This window comes from Salmo salar, chromosome 17, assembly GCF_965601325.2.
Source record: "Salmo salar chromosome 17, fSalSal1, whole genome shotgun sequence".
Lineage (NCBI taxonomy): Eukaryota > Metazoa > Chordata > Actinopteri > Salmoniformes > Salmonidae > Salmo > Salmo salar.
The window spans coordinates 17,411,609-17,431,650 of record NC_138307.1 but is presented as its reverse complement, the minus strand read 5'-3'; the positions used below and the strand labels follow the sequence as shown (position 1 = coordinate 17,431,650).

Below are 20,042 nucleotides of genomic sequence, written 5' to 3'. Positions count from 1 at the left end.
TTGCAGACTTGGTCAATTTCCCTCCGAACTAATCTCTTTCTGTTTAATATTGAGTATTCAGTTTGCAGAGCCACTGTGCAGAGAGCAAAGTGTCTTTCACCATTACAGGCCCCCTGCCCACCTTCTGCCTACGTTACAAAATGTCCTCCAACCGTGAAGCATGTCCCAACAACGCCATGTAGTTTCATACACAAAAGGTAGGCCTATACATCCCAACAATGTCAGTCCCCACCCACAACTCACCAGTGAGGTCCCCGTCATGGCGTGGCCTGGGGGCCCAGGTGGACAGGGGTGGGGGGCCGAGCGGGGCCCGTGAGGTAGGTGCCAGGGCGGAGGTGTTGGGAAGGGCCCACGCCAGCCGAGAGCCCAGCTGCTGCCCTGCTGTCTGGGGTGGGTGTCTGGAGAGAGCACAGAAATGTTTAATGGGCCATTTTGTATGTTTACATCCGTAAACATTTTTCCTCCCCCGACATGCATCACTCTTCCCCTATACATGTTGGTTCTCCTAATGCAAACTGTCTTGTAGGACCATTACCATTAATAGCCTGTTAATGAGGGACTCTTGCCTTTCAACAGCAGAGAATGGCTTTAGAGTCACGCCACTGTAGCGATGCCTCAGCTCCAAATGACTTTTATAGCATTGATGATGATCCACTCAACCACTCACTAATCAGATACTTACCCTGGCACTAGACGAGTATAGCCAGAGTAATTATACACAAGTGCTGGTGGGGTTGTGGAGAAGGACATGCATAATTGATGCTCACAACGGAATGGAAATACCCTGCTACAACAAATGGCTACAAAGAAAAATATATTTTTAAACATGTCCTACTAATTTAAGACCCCTTCATATTCTGAAGGTTCATTGGTTATGCAGGTGCGGTGCTGAGCTACAACAAACGCATGCACTCCCTGCGAGTCCACAGGAACAAGACTGAAGAAAGTCTAGAGTCATGTACGACTGACTATGGAGTCCTGGGTGCTGACCGGACAAACAGGGTTCCATCAATTGGTCTTACCCGGCCAGCAGGGGCTGAGGGGTGGGTGTGGGCCCGTTGAGGGAGTACACCCCCAGGCTGCTGATGCCACTGGTGCCCATGCTGGTGGAGATCTGGGCGCCCCCGGGCCCCGAGCGCTCGGTGTAGCTGAGGGGCAGGCTCCCGGGCCGGGTGCAGTAGAACGGGGTGGAGTGGGCGTCCCGGGGGAGGGCCTGGGCAAACAGCGCCCCATAGCTGCCAACCTGGGAATGACACATGCTATCAATAAATTAATGATGTATCAATTAAATAATCAAATGTGGAATAATATGGAACATTTAATAGAATAGATATTTCTGCTATAAATGGAGTTCTATAGAGCTAACATGGCCGCGATGGAATTACTGTTTGTGATGATGCAGTCTGGAGGATAATAATGCTTTCATTTTCTGTATCTACAGTACCAGTCAAAAGTTTGTGTGTCCAAAGGTTTATCTTTATTTTTACTATTTCCAAGATTGTAGAATAATAGTGAAGACATCGAAACTATGAAAAAACACATATGGAATCATGTAGTAACCAAAAAAGTGTTAAACAAATCAAAATATATTTTATATTTGAGATTCTTCAAAGTAGCCACCCTTTGCCTTGATGACAGCTTTGCACACTCCTGGCATCTCCCAACCAGCTTCATGAGGTAGTCATCTGGAATGCATTTCAATCAACAGGTGTGACTTGTTAAAAGTTCATTTGTGGAATTTCTTTCCTTCTTAATGCATTTGAGCCAATCAGTTGTGTTGTGACAAGGTAGGGGTGGTATACAGAAAATAGCCCTATTTGGTAAAAGACCAAGTCCATATTATGGCAAGAACAGCTCAAATAAGCAAAGAGAAACGACAGTCCATCATTACTTGCAGACATGAAGGTCAGTCAAAACGAAAAATGTCAAGAACTTTGAAAGTTCCTTCAAGTGCAGTCGCAAAAACCATCAAGCGCTATGATGAAACTGGCTCTCATGAGGACCGCCACAGGAAAGGAAGACCCTGAGTTACCTCTGCTGCAGATAATAAGCTCATTAGAGTTACCAGCCTCAGAAATTGCAGCCCAAATAAATGCTTCACAGAGTTCAAGTAACAGACACATATCAACATCAACTGTTCAGAGGAGACTGTGTGAATCAGGCCTTCATGGTCTAATTGCTGCAAAGAAGCCACTACTAAAGGACACCAATAAGAAGAAGAGACTTGCTTGGGCCAAGAAACACGAGCAACGGACATTAGACTGGTGGAAATCTGTCCTTTGGTCTGATGAGTCCAAGTTGGAGATTTTTGGTTACAACCGCCGTTTCTATGTGATATTAGGTGAACGGATGATCTCCGAATGTGTGGTTCCCACCATGAAGCATGGAGGAGGTGGTGTGATGGTGTGGGGGTGCTTTGCTGGTGACACTGTTGGTGATTTATTTACAATTAAAGGCACACTTAACCAGCATGGCTATCACAGCATTCTGCAGTGATACGCGATCGTATCTGGTTTGCGCTTAGTTGGACTATCATTTGTTTTTCAACAGGACAATGACCCAACACACCTCCACGCTTTGTAAGGGCTATTTGAACAAGAAGGAGAGTGATGGAGTGCTGCATTAGATGAGCTGGCCTCCACAATCACTCAATCTCTACCCAATTGAGATGGTTTTGGATGAGTTGAACCGCAGAGTAAAGGAAAAGCAGCCAACAAGTGCTCAGCATATGTGGGAACTCCTTCAAGACTGTTGGAAAAGCATTCCAGGTGAAGCTGGTTGAGAGAATTCCAAGAGTACAAAGCGGTCATCAAAGCAAAGCTACTTTGCAGAATCTAAAATTGAAAATATATTTTGATTTGTTTAACACTTTTTTGGATACTACATGATGCCATGTGTGTTATTTCATAGTTCTGATGTCTTCACTATTGTTCTACAATGTAGAAAATAGTAAAAATAAACAAAATCCTGGAATAAGTAGCTGTGTCCAAACTTTTGACTGGTACTGTATATATAGCTATGGTTAGTGTGTGTGTGTGTTGAGCGCACTATGGTGTAATGACAAGTATACCCACCCTGGACGGTTTCCTGGGGTCCTCACAGAGACTGAGCAGCAGGTATAAGACGGACCACCTGTGTTTCAGCACCCCCTGTTAATGGAAAGCAAAACACACAGATTCTCAATTGGTTCTCCTTTCAAAGCCAATACAAGTATGCATATGCACCAGGGTATTTGGAACAGAAGACTGACCTGAGTCTGCAGCTTTCTGTGGAGCTCAGAGAACAGGGCAGCGTCACCCTCTCTCCTCTGCTTCAGCACTGGAGAACCAAACGACAAGACAAACAGAATCAGACCACTAAATAAACAGACACAGACACAATTCCAAAAACACAAGTTGATTAAAATGGGATCAACTCCACTCCGAACAAAGGTAAGTGCTGTTTTTTTAAACTTTACTATGCTTAGTGATCGATAAAATGGTCATTAGTGACTACAAACAAAAGCTATTGAGATGTACTATTATGGAGACTCTTAAATGTATTTGTTGTCAAATGTACAATGCTGTCACCTTTAACACGAGACAGAAAAGCTCTACTGGGAAAACAACAAAAAAAGACCACATTAACAAAGGATGCATGTCTGCAAAGGTAACAGAGAAAGCGCAAACCAGTGATGTGCAGATGCTACTTTCGACTGTCGAGATGGACCCTCAAAGAGGATTCACTCAGCAAACCTGTCCAGTTTAGGTCACTCATATTAATGTCTCTAATAATAGGTCATAGGTCACTCACATTCTTTTTTGATCTTCTCTGACACTAGGAACTCATCCCTCTCAATGGTGGGAGCATAGTTACTCCCGACAACTCTCACAGCATACTGGAACTGGTGGGCTACTTCAGCTGAAACGTGAAATAGGGTTGAGTTGAAGTATTGAGCACGGAATATCGGCTTTTCCTAAACCATATGTCACTACTTTGTGAATGAATCTTTCAGACTGGTTCAAATCTTACAGATGCAGAACGTTTCCCCTCAATCAGTAGCTAGCTCCTTATCTTACACTTTCTGGTAGTCAAGAAACATGGCGAAACATGCCTTCAATTGTGCAGCCAATACCACCTTCATTTAGATAGAAAGAAAAACGAAATGTCCCTTGTCTGTCACCAATGTTTCAAATATATATATTTGAACTTACTCTGCCGATTGTCTATGGTGTTGGTACTTGAGACAAAATATCCCCAGGAAAGTATTATTAAATGACTTCAAAACGCGGGTCTGTGTGTGTCGCAATCAAGATGTGTTTGCTCATGATCAAAAGGCGTGCACAAGACGGTAAGTACCTGCATACTAACAGGTGTTTACATGGTTTTGAGCATGTGCCAGGTGATAGAAAATTCTACTTCAGTACCTGCGCTCTAAAAAGTCGGGTAAACAATACTTTCCGGTGAATATTTTTTCTCATATTTCGAGCAGCTGAAAGACTAACTGCACAGACAACCGGTATAGTAAGTTCAAACGTAATTGTATTCAATTTCTGTAAGGAAAATGTTCACGATTGTGCAGTGCTTTGTTTCAGACTGTATACCAAGAATTGGTATCAAAGTCAGATTTATTAGGCAAACTTTCTGGCAGCCTGGCAAGCCATCCCTAACTAGTTAACTTACTTGAACAAGGCGTGGTTGGTCTGTTGTCAACCGTATCTGCAGCTACCTATATCTAGTTATGACACACTGTTGGTAGTTAGCTAGCTAGCTAGCTAGCTAGCTAGCTAGCTAAAGCCTTGGATGTAGCCATCACCTAAATACAAATAACGGTCGAGCTAACGTTAGCTAGATGGCTAGCTTGCTGGGGTCCATACATAGCCTACCATCTTTGACTTGGCTAGCTAGGTGTACTGTTACTAGCTAGCCTAAGCTAACTAGCATTGGCTGTCATACAAACTTGACTTAACTACCAACTTAGTTAGCTACTGTAGCTAGATGGCGAGCTGAACGCTGGCATACAACTGTTATATCAGCATCACTGTTAATGTTAGCTAGCTAGCAACAGACCAGCCTAGCTGCACATAACCGCGCCTGGGCAATCTAACTAGCTAGCACCATAGCTACCTTCGCTCTTCCCAGTGATCCTGCAGCAGAGACTTTGAAGGAGGACGTTGGGGGACTTTTGATCTAGGGCAGCCATTGCGTTGCAGTCTTTTAAGCGATACTACTGGATGCAGTTGTACCCACTACGATTGTTCTTACTTTGGGTTTCCACTCTCAGTAACAGCCATTTTAACGGAAGCCGCCGAAAGCGTCCTGACTGGAGGCGTTGCTAGCGAGAAGAGATGGGAAAAATAAATGAAAATATTACCCTCCAAAACAAGGCAATGGCGCTAAAGGTTCCCATCTCAGTTGATCCTAGCCTTCGCCCCATGCTTATGGTGGTCAAATTGTAAGCTAAGTAGATAGCTAGTTGACTGTTCATTTTGAAATACATTTTCAATGTTAATTTACAATTATTTTATTGGAATTAATTGCAATGAAGTACAGCCGTATCGAAAGACAGTTATTTTGCATATTTGCATTTCAGAACCAGGAGAGTGGACAGTTCCCAGATTTGGGGAGAAGGCAAGCATTTCATGACCCAAGTAGTGGACAGCTCTCTCTCTCAATTCAATTTCAATTCAAGGGCTTTATTGGCATGGGAAACATATGTTAACATTGCCAAAGCAAGTGAAATAGATATTAAATAAAAGTGAAATGAACAATACAAATGAACAGTAAACATTACACTCACAAAAGTTCCAAAAGAATAAAGACATTTCAAATGTTATATTATGTCAATATACAGTGTTGTAACAATGTGCAAATAGTTAAAGTACAAAAGGGAAAAAGGTTTGGGAATCACTTCCTTTTAGGTGGTTGTAGAAATAACGTCTCTTTTCTGGATTTGGATAATTAGTGGGTATCGGCCTAATTCTGCTCTGCATGCATTATTTGGTGTTTTATGTTGTACACAGATGTCAAGGGTGTGTACGGGAGGCAAAGTCAGGTGCTGGAGAGCAGAGTGTAGTGAACAGGCGCACTTTAATTCCGTTCCAATAATAACAGCACATAAAAACAATAACGTGCCAAAAACACGGCACCTAGCAAAAGTAAAGCGCCTGACAATATCCACATAACAATTACACACAAAGACATGGAGGGGAACAGAGGACTAAATACATGCAGTAATTATGGAATGAAAACCAGGTATGTAATGGAACAAGACAAAACCAATGGAATATGAGAAATAGAGTGGCGATGGCTAGAAAGCCGGTGACGTCGATCGCCGAACGAACAAGGAGAGGAGCCGACTTCGGTGGAAGTCGTGACAGTGCCCCCCCCCCCCCCCCCCCCCCCCGCAGCAGTTCGGGGTCCAAAATGTCTGCAACCGGAACCCAACACCTCTCCTCCGGACCGTACCCCTCCCACTCCACGAAGTACTGAAGGCCCCCTGCCCGACGCCTCGAATCCAGGATGGAACGAACGGAGTACGCCGGGGTCCCCTCGATGTCCAGAGGGGGCGGAGGGACCTCCCGCACCTCAGATTCCTGGAGCGGACCAGCCACCACCGGCCTGAGGAGGGACACATGGAACGAGGGGTTAATGCGGTAATCAGAGGGAAGCTGTAATCTGTAACATACCTCCTTCACCCTCCTCAGGACTTTGAATGGCCCCACAAACCGCGGACCCAGCTTCCGGCAGGGCAGGCGGAGGGGCAGGTTTCGGGTCGAGAGCCAGACCCGGTCCGGTGACGGACCCGGTCTCACTGCGGTGACGGTCCGCACTGTTCTTCTGGCGGAGCATGGCTCGCTGGAGGTGAACATGGGCGTCCTCCCATGTCTCCTCCGCACACCTGAACCAGTCGTCAACCGCAGGAGCCTCGGTCTGACCCTGATGCCATGGCGCCAGAACCGGCTGGTTCCCCAATACGCACTGAAAGGGGGAGAGGTTAGTGGAGGAGTGGCGAAGCGAGTTCTGTGCCATCTCGGCCCAGGGCACGAACGCCGCCCACCACCCGGCCGGTCCTGGCAATAGGACCACAGAAACCTGCCCACATCCTGGTTGACTCTCTCTACCTGCCCGTTACTCTCGGGGTGAAAACCTGAGGTAAGGCTGATCGAGACCCCCAGACGTTCCATGAACGCCTTCCAGACTCTCGATGTGAATTGGGGACCTGATCAGACACTATATTCTCAGGCACCCCGTAGTGCCGGAAGACGTGAGTTAACAGGGCTTCCGCAGTCTGTAGGGCTGTAGGAAGACCGAGCAGAGGGAGGAGACGACAGGACTTTGAGAACGATCCACAACGACCAAGATAGTAGTGTTTCCCTGTGAAAGAGGTAGATCGGTTAAAAATTCCACAGACAGGTGTGACCAAGGTCGTTGTGGAACGGGTAAGGGGTGTAGCTTACCTCTGGGCAGGTGTCTCGGAGCCTTACACTGGGCGCACACCGAGCAGGAGGAAACATAAACCCTCATGTCCTCAGCCAAGGTGGGCCACCAGTACTTCCCAGTCAGACAGCGCACCGTCTGGCCGATCCCCGGATGACCAGAGGAGGGTGATGTGTGGGCCCAATAGATCAACTGGTCACGGACAGCAGACGGAACGTACATACGCCCGACAGGACACTGGAGGGGAGCAGGCTCTGTACGCAAAGCCTGCTCAATGTCCGCGTCCAGCTCCCACACGACCGGCGCTACCAGGCAAGAGACCGGGAGTATGGGAGTCTGATCCATGGGCCGCTCCTCTGTGTCATACAGCCGGGACAGTGCGTCTGCCTTCGTATTCTGGGAACCTGGTCTGTAGGACAGGGTAAATACAAAACGGGTAAGGAACATGGCCCACCTTGCCTGACGAGGATTCAGTCTCCTCGCTGCCCGGATGTACTCCAGGTTGTGGCGGTCAGTACAGATGAGGAAAGGGTGTTTAGCCCCCTCAAGCCAATGTCTCCACGCCTTCAACACTTTAACCACAGCCAACAGCTCCCGGTCCCCCACATCATAGTTACGCTCCGCTGGGCTGAGCTTCTTCGAGAAGAAAGCACAGGGGCGGAGTTTTGGTGGCGTGCCCGAGCGCTGTGAGAGCACGGCTCCTATCCCAGCCTCGGACGCGTCCATCTCCACTATGAACGCCAAAGAGGGATCCAGATGGGCCAGCACGGGAGCCGAAGTAAACAGAGCTCTTAGCTGCCCAAAAGCCCTGTCCGCCTCAGCCGACCACTGCAACCGTACGGGGCCCCCCTTCAGCAGTGAGGTAATGGGAGCAGCCACCTGGCCAAAACCCCAGATAAATCTCCGGTAGTAATTGGCAAACCCAAAAAATTTCTGCACTTCCTTTACCGTGGTGGGAGTTGGCCAATTACACACGGCTGCAATGCGGTCACTCTCCACCCCCGATGTGGAAATGCGATACCCTAGGAAGGAGACGGACTGCTGAAAGAACAGGCATTTCTCAGCCTTGACATACAGGTCATGCTCCAACAGTTGTCCAAGTATCTTGCGTACCAGGGACACATGCTCGGTGCGTGTAGTGGAGTATATCAGGATGTCATCGATATACACCACTACACCCTGCCCGTGCAGGTCCCTGAAAATCTTGTCTACAAAGGATTGGAAAACTGATGGAGCATTCATCAACCCGTACGTCATGACTAAGTACTCATAATGCCCTGAGGTGGTACTAAACGCTGTCTTCCACTCGTCCGCCTCCCGGATACGCACCAGGTTATATGCACTCCTGAGACCCAGTTTCGTGAAGAAGTGCGCCCCATGCATTGATTCAATTGCCGTGGCGATAAGAGGTAGCGGGTAACTGTACCTCACTGTGATTTGATTTAGACCTCTATAATCAATGCACAGGCGTAGACCTCCATCCTTCTTCTTCACTAAAAAGAAACTCGAGGATGCGGGTGAAGTGGATGACCGAATGTACCCCTGATGCAGGGATTCAGAGACATATGTCTCCATAGCCACCGTCTCCGCTTGCGACAGGGGATACACGTGACTCCTGGGAAGTGCAGTGTCTACCAGGAGATTTATCGCACAATCCCCCCATCGATGAGGTGGTAATTGAGTCGCCTTCTTTTTACAGAAGGCGAGAGCCAAATCGGCATATTCTGGGGGGATGCGCACAGTGGAGACCTGGACTGGACTTTCCACCGTGGTAGCACCAACGGAAACCCCTACACACCTCCCCGAGCACTCTCGCGACCATCCCGTGAGAGCCCTCTGTTGCCAGGAGATAGTGGGGTTATGCTGAGCTAACCAGGGAAGGCCTAGTACCACGGGAAACGCAGGAGAGTCAATGAGTAAAAGACTGATTCTCTCCTTGTGACCCCCCTGCGTCACCATGCCCAAGGAGATGGTGACTTCCCTGATTAGCCTGGACCCCAATGGTTGACTATCTAGAGCGTGAACCGGGAAAGGTCTAACTACAGGAATAATGGGGATCCCTAAACTAAGGGCTAACGCTCTGTCGATAAAATTCCCAGCTGCGCCTGAATCGACGAGTGCCTTATGCTGGGAATGCAGGGGAAAAAATCTGGGAAACAAACAGGTACAAACAGGGGGTCAACAGAGGACTCTGGATGAGTGTGGTGCAGACTCACCTGGGGTGATGCCAGAGTGCCCTGCCTGTTACCTCTACTCCCAGAGGAACCGACGCGGCACCGACCAGCAGTGTGCCCTCTGCGGCCACAGATGGTGCACGTGATGGCTCCTCCTCCAGTCTCCCTACGCTCAGCCCCTCCCAACTACATGGGCACCGGAGCGGGGGTGCTGGAAGATGGCACCAACAGAGCCCCCTCTGGACGTCCGCGGGTGACCAGCAGGTTATCCAACCGGATGGACAAATCCACCAGTTGGTCGAAGGAGATGGTGGCATCCCTGCAGGCCAGCTCAGGTCGGACGTCCTCGCGCAGGCTGCACCGATAGTGGTCGATGAGGGTCCTGTCGTTCCAGCCTGCTCTGGCGGCCAAGGTCCGGAATTCCAGGGCGAATTCCATGGCGCTCGTCGTCCCCTGCCTCAAATGAAAGAGCCGTTCCCTCACCGTTCTACCTTCGGGTGGATGGTCAAAGATGGCCTGGAAGCGACGGGTGAACTCCTCGAAGTGGTCCAACGCCGCGTCTTCTTCACCCCACACGGCGTTTGCCCACTCCAGAGCTCTCCCCGAGAGGCATGAGATGAGGGCAGACACTCTCTCCCTTTCCGAGGGAGCTGGGTGCACAGTGGCCAGATAGCGGTCCAGTTGTAGCAGGAATCCCTGGCACTGTGCTGCCGTCCCATCATACTCCCTGGGAAGGGAGAGACGCATCCCACTGGGACTGGGTCCGGACGGGACGGGTAAAGGTAACCCCGGTTGCGCTGGTCGAGGCACTGGGGAGACTTCCTGTCTCTGCCATAGTCTGGACAACGCGATCCATCATGGCACCAAGATGATGTAACATAGCAGAATGTTCCTGGACGCGCTCCTCGACTCCTAACTGGGGTCCCTGCTCCTGCTGACTCCATAGTTTGGTGAGTAATTCTGTCAAGGGTGTGTACGGGAGGCGAAGTCAGGTGCAGGAGAGCAGAGTGTAGTGAACAGGCGCACTTTAATTCCGTTCCAATAATAACAGCACATAAAAACAATAATGTGCCAAAAACACGGAACATAGCAAAAGTAAAGCGCCTGACAATATCTACATAACAAAACAAACAATTACACACAAAGACATGGAGGGGAACAGAGGACTAAATACATGCAGTAATTATGGAATGAAAACCAGGTGTGTAATGTAACAAGACAAAACCAATGGAATATGAGAAATGGAGCAGCGATGGCTAGAAAGCCGGTGGTATCGATCGCAGAACGCCGCCCGAACAAGGAGAGGAGCCGACTTCGGTGGAAGTCGTGACAACAGAGGATATTTTTGCAGAATTCTGCATGCAGAGTCTCAATTTGGTGTTTGTCCCATTTAGTGAATTATTGGTTGGAAAGCGGACCCCGGACCCCACAACCATAAAGGGCAATAGGTTCTACAACTGCTTCAAGTCGCTCTCTCTCAATTCAATTAGCTTTATTGGCATGACACTGTCCCTCATTATATGGCAGGCAGCAATGTAGTGCGCTGCCAACCCACACTTCTCTGCGTCCTCCCGCAACAGGACGGTTAGCCTATCCTCATCAGAGGTCTTTGAAACCTTGAATAAGGGTTTCAAATTTGGGGAAATGACACTCTCTAATTGTTTTATATTTGTGACATTTTGTCAGGAAATACAGCTCTGTTTTGGGTTCTGCTGTGGTTGCACAGCTTTTCCTCTACAGGGTGCCATGTTTGTTTTGACTGTTGTCAAATGGTTTGATCTGATTGATTGGATGTTCTGGTCCTGAGGCTTCAGTGTGTTAGTAGAGCAGGTTTGTGAACTCTCTCTTTCTCCCTCTCACAAACACACACACACACTTTTTGATTTAAGTTTATTGTAGCCTGCACGTGCCAAAATGAATTAGGCTTTATGGTCCAAAACTTTACAATGGTGCGCTGCCATGCATTAATGGGGAATTTGCCATTCCATTTTGTTTCTAACTCTTAGTGCAACAGTTTTGTGAATTTGTTAAGAACCTCTATAGGATTGGACCCTTTTTTTAAATTTCCGCCTAAAATGACATGCCCAAATCTAACTGTCTGTAGCTCAGGCCTTGAAGCAAGGATATGCATATGCTTGGTACCATTTGAAAGGAAACACTTTGAAGTTGTGGAAATGTGAAAGTATGTGAAATGTAGGAGAATATAGCACATTAAATCTGGTAAAAGATAATACAAAGAAAAAAACAACTGTTTAGTAATTTTTTTGTTTTGTACCATCATATTTGAAATGCAAGAGAAAGGCCATAATGTATTATTCCAGCCCAGGTGCAATTTAGATTTTGCCCACTAGATTGCAGCAGTGTATGTGCAAAGTTTTAGACTGATCCAAGGAACCATTGCATTTCTGTTCAAAATGTAGTATCAAGACTGCCCAAATGGGCCTAATTTGTTTATTAATAACTTTTCATGTTCAAAACTGTGCACTCTTCTTAAACAATAGCATGGTATTCTTTCACTGTAATAGCTACTGTAAATTGGACAGTGCAGTTAGATTAACAAGAATATTAACTTTCTGCCAATATCAGATATGTCTATGTCCTGGGAAATGTTCTTGTTACTTACAACCTCATGCTAATCGCATAAGTCTACATTAGCTCAACCATCCGCAGGGGACCCACCAATCCTGAAGAAGTTTTAAGTGATTCTGCTGAGAAAAGACATGAGCATGCATGCCTGACCGAAACTGATACATTCCAGTTGGCAAGTGTGTGACACTAGAGTGCGCAAGCGCTTACGGCTCCCAGTGACGTAGCCTATGATGGAAGAAAAACGGTTATTTCCCACAGCGGAGAGCCAAGAAGATTACCGGCGCGAGGAAGGTGAGAGAGAAGGCAGGAGAGGAATAAGAAGACGCTACTTCTGACTTGTAGAAGTAGGGGACTTTGCGTCTGAAACATTAGGGGAAAAGAATACCGCACTGGCTGCTGAACATAGACTAACATGTCAGCATATGAATGAAAGCAGAACTATGAAAGCGCGTGGGCATTTGAGCTTTACCTTTCATAGAGAGACCAATAGGTGACTGATCGTATAGGATTAAAATAGTCACACCCAGACTATTATAGTTCTTAGGCAGAAAAAGGGGACCGTCCGAAAGTCATGGAGTATAGAGTAGAAATAAAAATTAGCTAGCGTCAAAAGATTAAAGAAGACGGCAAAAAATAAATTGCTTGGAGCAGCTGGAACCTGTTAAAGAATGGATTGTAGCTCTATTCGCAAATTCATCACCAGATGGGTAAGTAGCCTATTGCACTGAATTACTTTCTTGGAATCCATTTGGTTGTGCCAAAACAAAAGTCTATGGGGTTTAGCCTACTATTGCATAGTAGGCTACCAACTTGTTGGTCAGGTGGTTGCGGCTTTACAGTCTATTCTCAACGAAACATTGTTGCGTTTCTATGAACAATTGTGGGTTTCCATTTCCCATGTTGCCCTTTACACTCGTACCCATATACCGGTTGAAATGGCAGATTTCCGCACTAATAAGCTCCTAAATTGGAACGTAGTGGCTGTACAGGAACACTATACATGACGTCAGAGCTCTGGCTCTGCGCTTCACAGAGGTGTGTGGGTTTTGACTGACAGCCTTTCTGAATGTGAGTACCACGCACGACAAAAAGTTGCCCCTATCCCACCCGCTAATTGGGCAACATTTGCAAATGTTTTGTTGTCTGAATAAATTAAGATGACTTAATGTATTTTGAAAGATGCGACATTGAGGATTATAGTAAATACCGCTTTGATGTCATACAAGCAAGCCAAACAGTGAGTCCAAATGTGAACTTCACATTTCGAAATTATAAAACTCATGTCGTATACAGTGTCAACGTTTATGATCATTATGTTTTATGTACAGTTACAAGATGACATGTCGTCATACTCTTTGTTGTTCTGAACAGAATGAGACTTTGTTTATTGTGAAGAAAATGTGTTTTGGCACACGCACCTCAATGCACAAATAACTCCTTTCTATGTACACCAAAATGACGATCTGTTTCTCTGAATTGCCTTGTGAAAGTTGTTAGATCGTATTTTATAACTTAGCTAGTCATGTTGGCAATAGAACAAGCTTTCAGGTTATGCCCACCTGACCTAGATTGTGATTTATAACGGACCGTTTTGGGGTTGTGTAAACAACAACAGTAATTGTGTGATGGCGGCGATTCAGCGTTGTGTTCCAAATTAAAGAATTACAAGTGTGCTTGCTCTAGTTCCACAACGTCACAGCTAGGAGAGCAAAAAAAAAAAAACTTATAGTTGAAGACTCTTCATTGAGTCATTAAAAGTGCATTGAGATTGCTTAGGAACTGTGCACACTTTGGAGAGGTGAGGTGACTTGGAGACACCAGTTAGTCCTCTCACTCAAACCCTCATCATGTTGTTGTTTTATGTTGCACCTACCCCACATTTTCCAGGAATAGTCTTATCAGGTTACTGAATGTGTCCAGAGTATTTTCATATTTCGTTATCAACAAATGTGGCATAAATGTAAAATGCACATAAAATCAAGTGCAATGTTGGATTTTTTGTTGTTGTCAGGTGAGCTGTTGTGTACTCACAGTCCGTCTCATAGTTTTCTCCAAACTGTTCCCTTTCAATTGCTACAATGGTTATGCATTTTTAATATTTCTTCTGTAAGAAACATTTCAATTTAGCCCTATCCATATATGCCAATGTGTATAAGGTTAAATGGGCTACATCATTAAAATAAATTAAGCAAAGAGATTGTAATTGGTCGGTTTAAACATTTTGAATTGCACAATGTCACTATCGTCTTGACTCTGTAAGGTGGAGTATGGACTCACTCTTAGAACACGGAAAGAGCAAATCATCACAGTTGCATTTAAACCACAATTTAACTCTATAGGGTTCAACAATTGTTTCCTCGAGCTTGGCAGAGTATTCACTTGTAGCCTATTAGAATTGTGTATTTAATTTATAGCCTAGTTGCTGACAAAATCATTTGTTGATATATATTTTTCTTCTGACATCACCAGGAACCTGTGCTGACTGCTGATCAGCATCAATGTCACCTCGTGTCTTTTTCATGAAATAGATGATGATATAAGCGCACGTTAGTCGGCAGATAGGCTAAAGTCAAACTGATGCACGCCATGACAGACGTAATTGACAGCACACGCCAAACCATCAATTCAGTATGTTTTAATCTAGGAAGAATAATGATTGAAAACTGAATCATTGACTGAAATGTAAACATAACAATAATGGAATTGAACTCATGAGGAAGAGACCCCTGGTAAAGTTCTGTAAAACAACAACAACCCAAGAGTGCAAATATACACTTCTACCAATTTATTTCTGTTCCGTGTTGCATGTTAAAAGATGAAGCAAAAAATATTTCAGATGTTCATAAGTTTACATCAGAGGAGGCTGGTGGGAGGAGCTATAGGAGGACGGGCTCATTGTAATGAATGGAATAAATGGTACGGATTCAAAAATGGTTTCCATATGTTGGTTGTGTTTTGATACCGTTCCATTTCTATTCCAGCTATTACAATGAACTCATCCTCCTATAGCTGCTCCCACCAGCCTCCTCTGGTTTACCTAAAGCAAACAAACACTCCTTCTGTCTTTATGACCAGGCTGGAACACATCCTCTTACCACACATTAGACCATATGTCTAGCGTAGTTGTGTGGAGAATTACGTAATCCAGTGGTTTTAGGGCTGATGTGTGCTGCTGGGGGAATCAATAGGTTACAGCGGAGCCTATGGGCTGTGGGTTATCCAGTTCAGTACAGTAATGCGTGTTTGGCACTAATCCAGAGGGCTGCTCCCATGAGCCCACGGGGTCCGAGGCATTTGGAGAAGCTTATGGACATATTACTGACTGTAGCCATTAGCTGAATGAAGGAGACATAGGGTGGTGCTCTCAGGTATTAAAGGGTAGCTGCCCAGTGCTCACACCTGGCTCTCTGGGTTTAATATGCTTACTGCTTATAGATCTGAATTGTGGCGGAGAGAAACTTCAGTTTATTAAATTTTGTGCCTCAGTGATTATTTGTGATGTTTCACATGAAGTTGGAACACCTCAATCACATGGCATCTTTGGCTCAACAACAAAACGACACAGAACATCAGTGGACTAGTAGGGGTACACATGCGAGTCGTCCAGCGCGTCACCTCTGAAGGCCGTGACTGTAGCCGCGTGTTGAGACGTGTGTTTATCAGCAAACAGACGGCTGACAGACAGACTCTGATTCACACAGCCTCTCTCTGTTGAGGGATGATGGGCGTGAATTAAAGAATAGCAAATAGTGACGTCGTCTTGGTGATTGGCTACAAACCTACACCCATAGGACTTCACTACGTACATGACTATTGAATAACATACTGTAACTTTTGATGGGCATCAATGGTGTCTATTAGAGAGCGGTCCCGTGACAGTGAGGAGAGGGAGAGAGGGAGGCAAGCCATTGGATGCAGTACGCACTGGGTTAGTTAGTCACGAGGGGACTGTGGAGAGAGCGAGAGTGTAATGTGTAACGAAAAGCTCGGGCCCCCCTGAACTTTGATCTACTGCGTAGTAATGCTGTCTGGCGTTAGGAGAGGAGGAGAAAAAGAGGAGAGGAGAAGATTTCTTCACACACACACACACACACACACACACACACACACACACACACACACACACACACACACCCCCCCCGTTATGCAAGTGTACCTTTTTTAGGTTGACAATTTCAAATTGTCTTTCCCGCAAAAGTGTTCAAAGGCAGCACTATAATATTTGTAGCTGTCAGTTTGCACAAGGTGCCCACTGTTCCTCTCTTGGTTGTCTTTTTATGCATTTTTCCTTCATCTCCTCCTTGTCAACATGTCCTCTTCACCCCCACTCTGTCTATGATGTATTGGTGGGTTATGAAACCCAAATACTAATTCATCCATAGAGCTGAAGCCGTGAGTGAAATTGCTGTTTCTTACAATGATGAGGCTCGTTGTACAGACTTTTTTTCTGTGTGTAGCACTATGTTTTGGGCTCATCCCCTGACAATGGCTTGTTATTGATAAATGCATTATTCCTTTGGGGTAATTCACATTCCCTCGGGAACGTGTTCTGCCTCAGGGGAAGTCACCCAGGACACAGGAATCAGGACATTATCAATGATTCTGTCATCAGTCGCAGCCAATGACATCTGTTCTCTATTCAATTATTTGGTTCTCGCAGCAGCTACTCTTCCCTATTCCTGAGGGTTCACTCAAAACACAAGTACACAATCATGCACATACATAGAAACAACAACAGCATAGAGACAGTAATGCATTATTCATTAACACAAAGGTGAGCGATGAAACATGTATGAAGCAGATCGGGCGACCGACAGACAGACACAAGCACATAGGAACAGTAACACACTGGTCAATACTAGTAAGGTGGGACAGAGCCTGAAACTCTCGGGCCGTGGCTGTTTGGCTGCTGACTAATCTGCTCGGCTGGACAGGAAGTCTCTCTCCTGCTGACTTCCTGTCTCCTGGGGATTAGGTTAGGAGTGGGGGAGCTCTCTCTCTCTCGCGCTGTCCACATAGATAGATAATCTCATTTATACTCGCCAGGGGGAGGGACCTTAATGAAGCACCAGAACAATGTCATGATATAATAGGGTCATGCTGTTGAGAGGTGATTATGAGGTGAATATACAGACATGTAAATGATAATATCTGACTGCACAATGGATCTCTCCAACTGGGACAAGAAGATGTTGAATTAATTTGCTTTGAAAGAGAAACTCATGAGCATGTAATGTTACCATTATGTAACTTAGCCTGCACTCTGTTACATTAGATGTACTGTGTAGCGTGTTTAATTGTTCCTGATAGTCAGTAATACAGTACTACAGCATCTGTGTCCACCAGTGGGATATTTACACAGGGTCTACTGCCTATGTGTGGTGTTGTGACTGTTTGGCTGTGTTTCTAGGGACAGAACGGGACAGGAGGGGCGGTTTGGGATTAGTAGGATCTGAGCTAAACGGATAACGGGCCATGACACCACTTGTCGTTAGTAGTTAGACTTAGGATCAGGGGTTTCTAAAGTTCACACAAACATTTTATCTGACCCAAAAATATTTTTTGTTCTTGTGTAAATTACATCAATTCAAAGCTGTACTGTACATTACAATATGATGTAATATGCTTGGTCTCTTTAAAACCATTTTTCTGAGATAAAGGGAAAATAAGTTAATTTCCTTGATGTAGGCTTGCTGCATGAAAATACTATGCAAATCTCAATGGACATGAGTACGTATTTCTCCTGATGACCTCACTCATAGAGCTTCGACTCAAGCTTCCCGTATTGATCTGGCTGTAGCCAGGTTAAATAGCAGTATTATGACTGTGTGAGCTGTGTAATCACAGTGTTATCACACCTCGCTGCACCCACCCTCTGTGTCTCTCGGTCCAGGGTCTTTCAGCCAGGTGGAATAACCTGTGACTTAACACCCTCATACTGTACGTGTGTCTGTCTGCCTCTCTGTGCGGACAGACTGGACTACTTCTTGAACAGGGATTCACAGAGCTCCTCCTTAATCCATTTTGTCTTGTTGCTCTCCTTTAAGTATCCGGTTAATTCCTTTCCATCCAATAACAATAACATTCTACTTTCCATTCATTTGGTTCCAACATGGTGCCCATCATAATTCTAGAATCTCAAAGCAAGTTGACCACCTAACTCTGTATATCTTTGGCCCTGCCTATAACTATGGAGCTGCTCCAGCTCCAGTATTACCAACTGTACTGCTGAGTATTAACCTACAGGGGGGCCCTGTGGACCAGGAGGGCCCTGTGGACCAGGGGGCCCCTGTGGACCAGGAGGGCCCTCTGGACCAAGAGGCTGATGATGGATTGCAGTTATTTAATGGAGCAGAAAAGGCCACATCAGGAGAGATTGAGCCAGTGAGTGTTTGAACTTGGTAATGTTCCACGTGTTGGTTCCGGGCCCTTGGATAGGAACACTAAAGAGTGCTGATAAAGGGGGGCATAACCCTTAATGCTGTCCCCCCTCAGAGAATCATATCTCACTACCCAGCACGCACTCATTCTTTAGAGATCATACAGAGACAGGAACATTGCTCATGTGTATCTCAATAGTCTGAGATGGCTTTGGGCTCAATTCAATCAAATCTCAATGACAGTACTCCCTTCCTTTTAACAGTGTATTGTGATTAGGTCACTGGTCCCAGAGCCCTGAGGGAGCTGCTCAAAACCTGTTCCATGTGATCCAACTGAAACCGTTGTAATCTACAGTGATGTCAGGATGAAAGCAGCCCAGCACGACACATTCAGAAAACTGAATGTTGATAGAAATGTGATAGAACACGGTGTGATAGAACATTGTCCATTCTACACAATACATTTCTATGTGGATGGATCGTTCAGGACATTCTGTCCTAGAGAACAGAGCCCCTCTACCTATCCACAGCAGTGTCCGAGGAGAATGAGCCAGCCTAGCACAGGAGACAGTGGTGATGTAATAGCAATGGATGGTGGATGAGCGTTTGTCAGTTTGATAGGACCTTAGTGAAGTGACGCGTGAAAGTCCTCACTGTTCGAATAGGAGAGATTCTCAACTTCTAGACTTGATGAACTGCACGCTCAGCCTGGAAATACATTGAGAGAGAGAGAGCTTGACATTCCCTTTGATCTATTATGACTGATATTAATCAGACCTATCAGAAGGTGGGTGTAGCTGGTGCATGAAGTCAGGCGCAGGAGAGCAGAATGAGTGAGCAACATACTTTACTCAAAATAAAGGCACAAGGTAACAATACAATTGACCAACAATAAACGGTATTCAATTACGCACGGGTGAAAACAGCACCCGTCGAAATACCAGCCATAACGTACCCGAATTAACATAGAAACAATCACGCACAAAAACATGGGGGAAACAGAGGGTTAAATACATGAACATGTAATTGGGGAATGAAACCAGGTGTGTAGAAAACAAAGACAAAACAAATGGAAAATGAAAGGTGGATCGGTGATGGCTAGAAGACCGGTGACGTCGACCGCCGAAAGCCGCCCGAACAAGGAGAGGGACCGACTTCGGCGGAAGTCGTGACAAGATTATTGACGAGTGACTAGTTACAACAGGAAGTCCCTCCTCACGGTCCCCTGCTGAGATGGAAATGAGGAGCTAATGGTTAAATCATTGTCCGAATTCTTGAAGAATGTGCCATGGCAACTTGGAGGCACACTGTCTGTCCTTGGAATAAATTGTGTGAATGAGTGTAAGACGGATAGAGGTGGGGGGGGGTGTCTTGAGCCTCCTTGGAACAGACTGTCACTGAGTAAAAGAGGAAGAGATGGAGAGAGGAAGTGAAAGAGAGGGGGGAGTGGCTGAGGGCACAGGTGGCAGCTTTATTTCAC

The 20,042-nt window shown here is 45.9% G+C and overlaps 2 protein-coding genes across 9 annotated transcripts in view; one reads left to right on the top strand and one right to left on the bottom strand.

The window, feature by feature from the left end:
- The window catches only part of LOC106575517 (gamma-tubulin complex component 3 homolog), a 28,206-nt gene extending 22,864 nt beyond the window's left edge, over positions 1-5,342 (bottom strand). For 2 of the 4 annotated variants that reach the window (XM_082963507.1, XM_082963508.1), the window contains exons 1-6: positions 5,107-5,340; positions 3,793-3,900; positions 3,251-3,318; positions 3,075-3,149; positions 1,023-1,243; positions 244-398 (exon numbers count right to left, since the gene is read on the bottom strand). In XM_082963507.1, coding sequence (XP_082819633.1) covers positions 244-398; positions 1,023-1,243; positions 3,075-3,149; positions 3,251-3,318; positions 3,793-3,900; positions 5,107-5,182 — 703 coding nt within the window. In that variant the 5' untranslated portion in view covers positions 5,183-5,340. Of the gene's footprint in view, positions 1-243; positions 399-1,022; positions 1,244-3,074; positions 3,150-3,250; positions 3,319-3,792; positions 3,901-5,106 lie in introns of all 4 variants that reach the window. The other 2 variants (XM_082963510.1, XM_082963509.1) reach the window with 2 other exon arrangements.
- Positions 5,343-12,413: 7,071 nt separating this feature from the next.
- Positions 12,414-20,042, top strand: part of LOC106575518 (phospholipid-transporting ATPase IH) — a 72,998-nt gene continuing 65,369 nt past the window's right edge. For 2 of the 5 annotated variants that reach the window (XM_045699011.2, XM_045699012.2), the window contains exon 1: positions 12,414-12,889. In XM_045699011.2, the coding sequence (XP_045554967.1) occupies positions 12,851-12,889 (39 nt within the window). In that variant the 5' untranslated portion in view covers positions 12,414-12,850. The remainder of the gene's footprint in view (positions 12,890-20,042) is intronic. The other 3 variants (XM_045699008.2, XM_045699013.2, XM_045699009.2) reach the window with 2 other exon arrangements.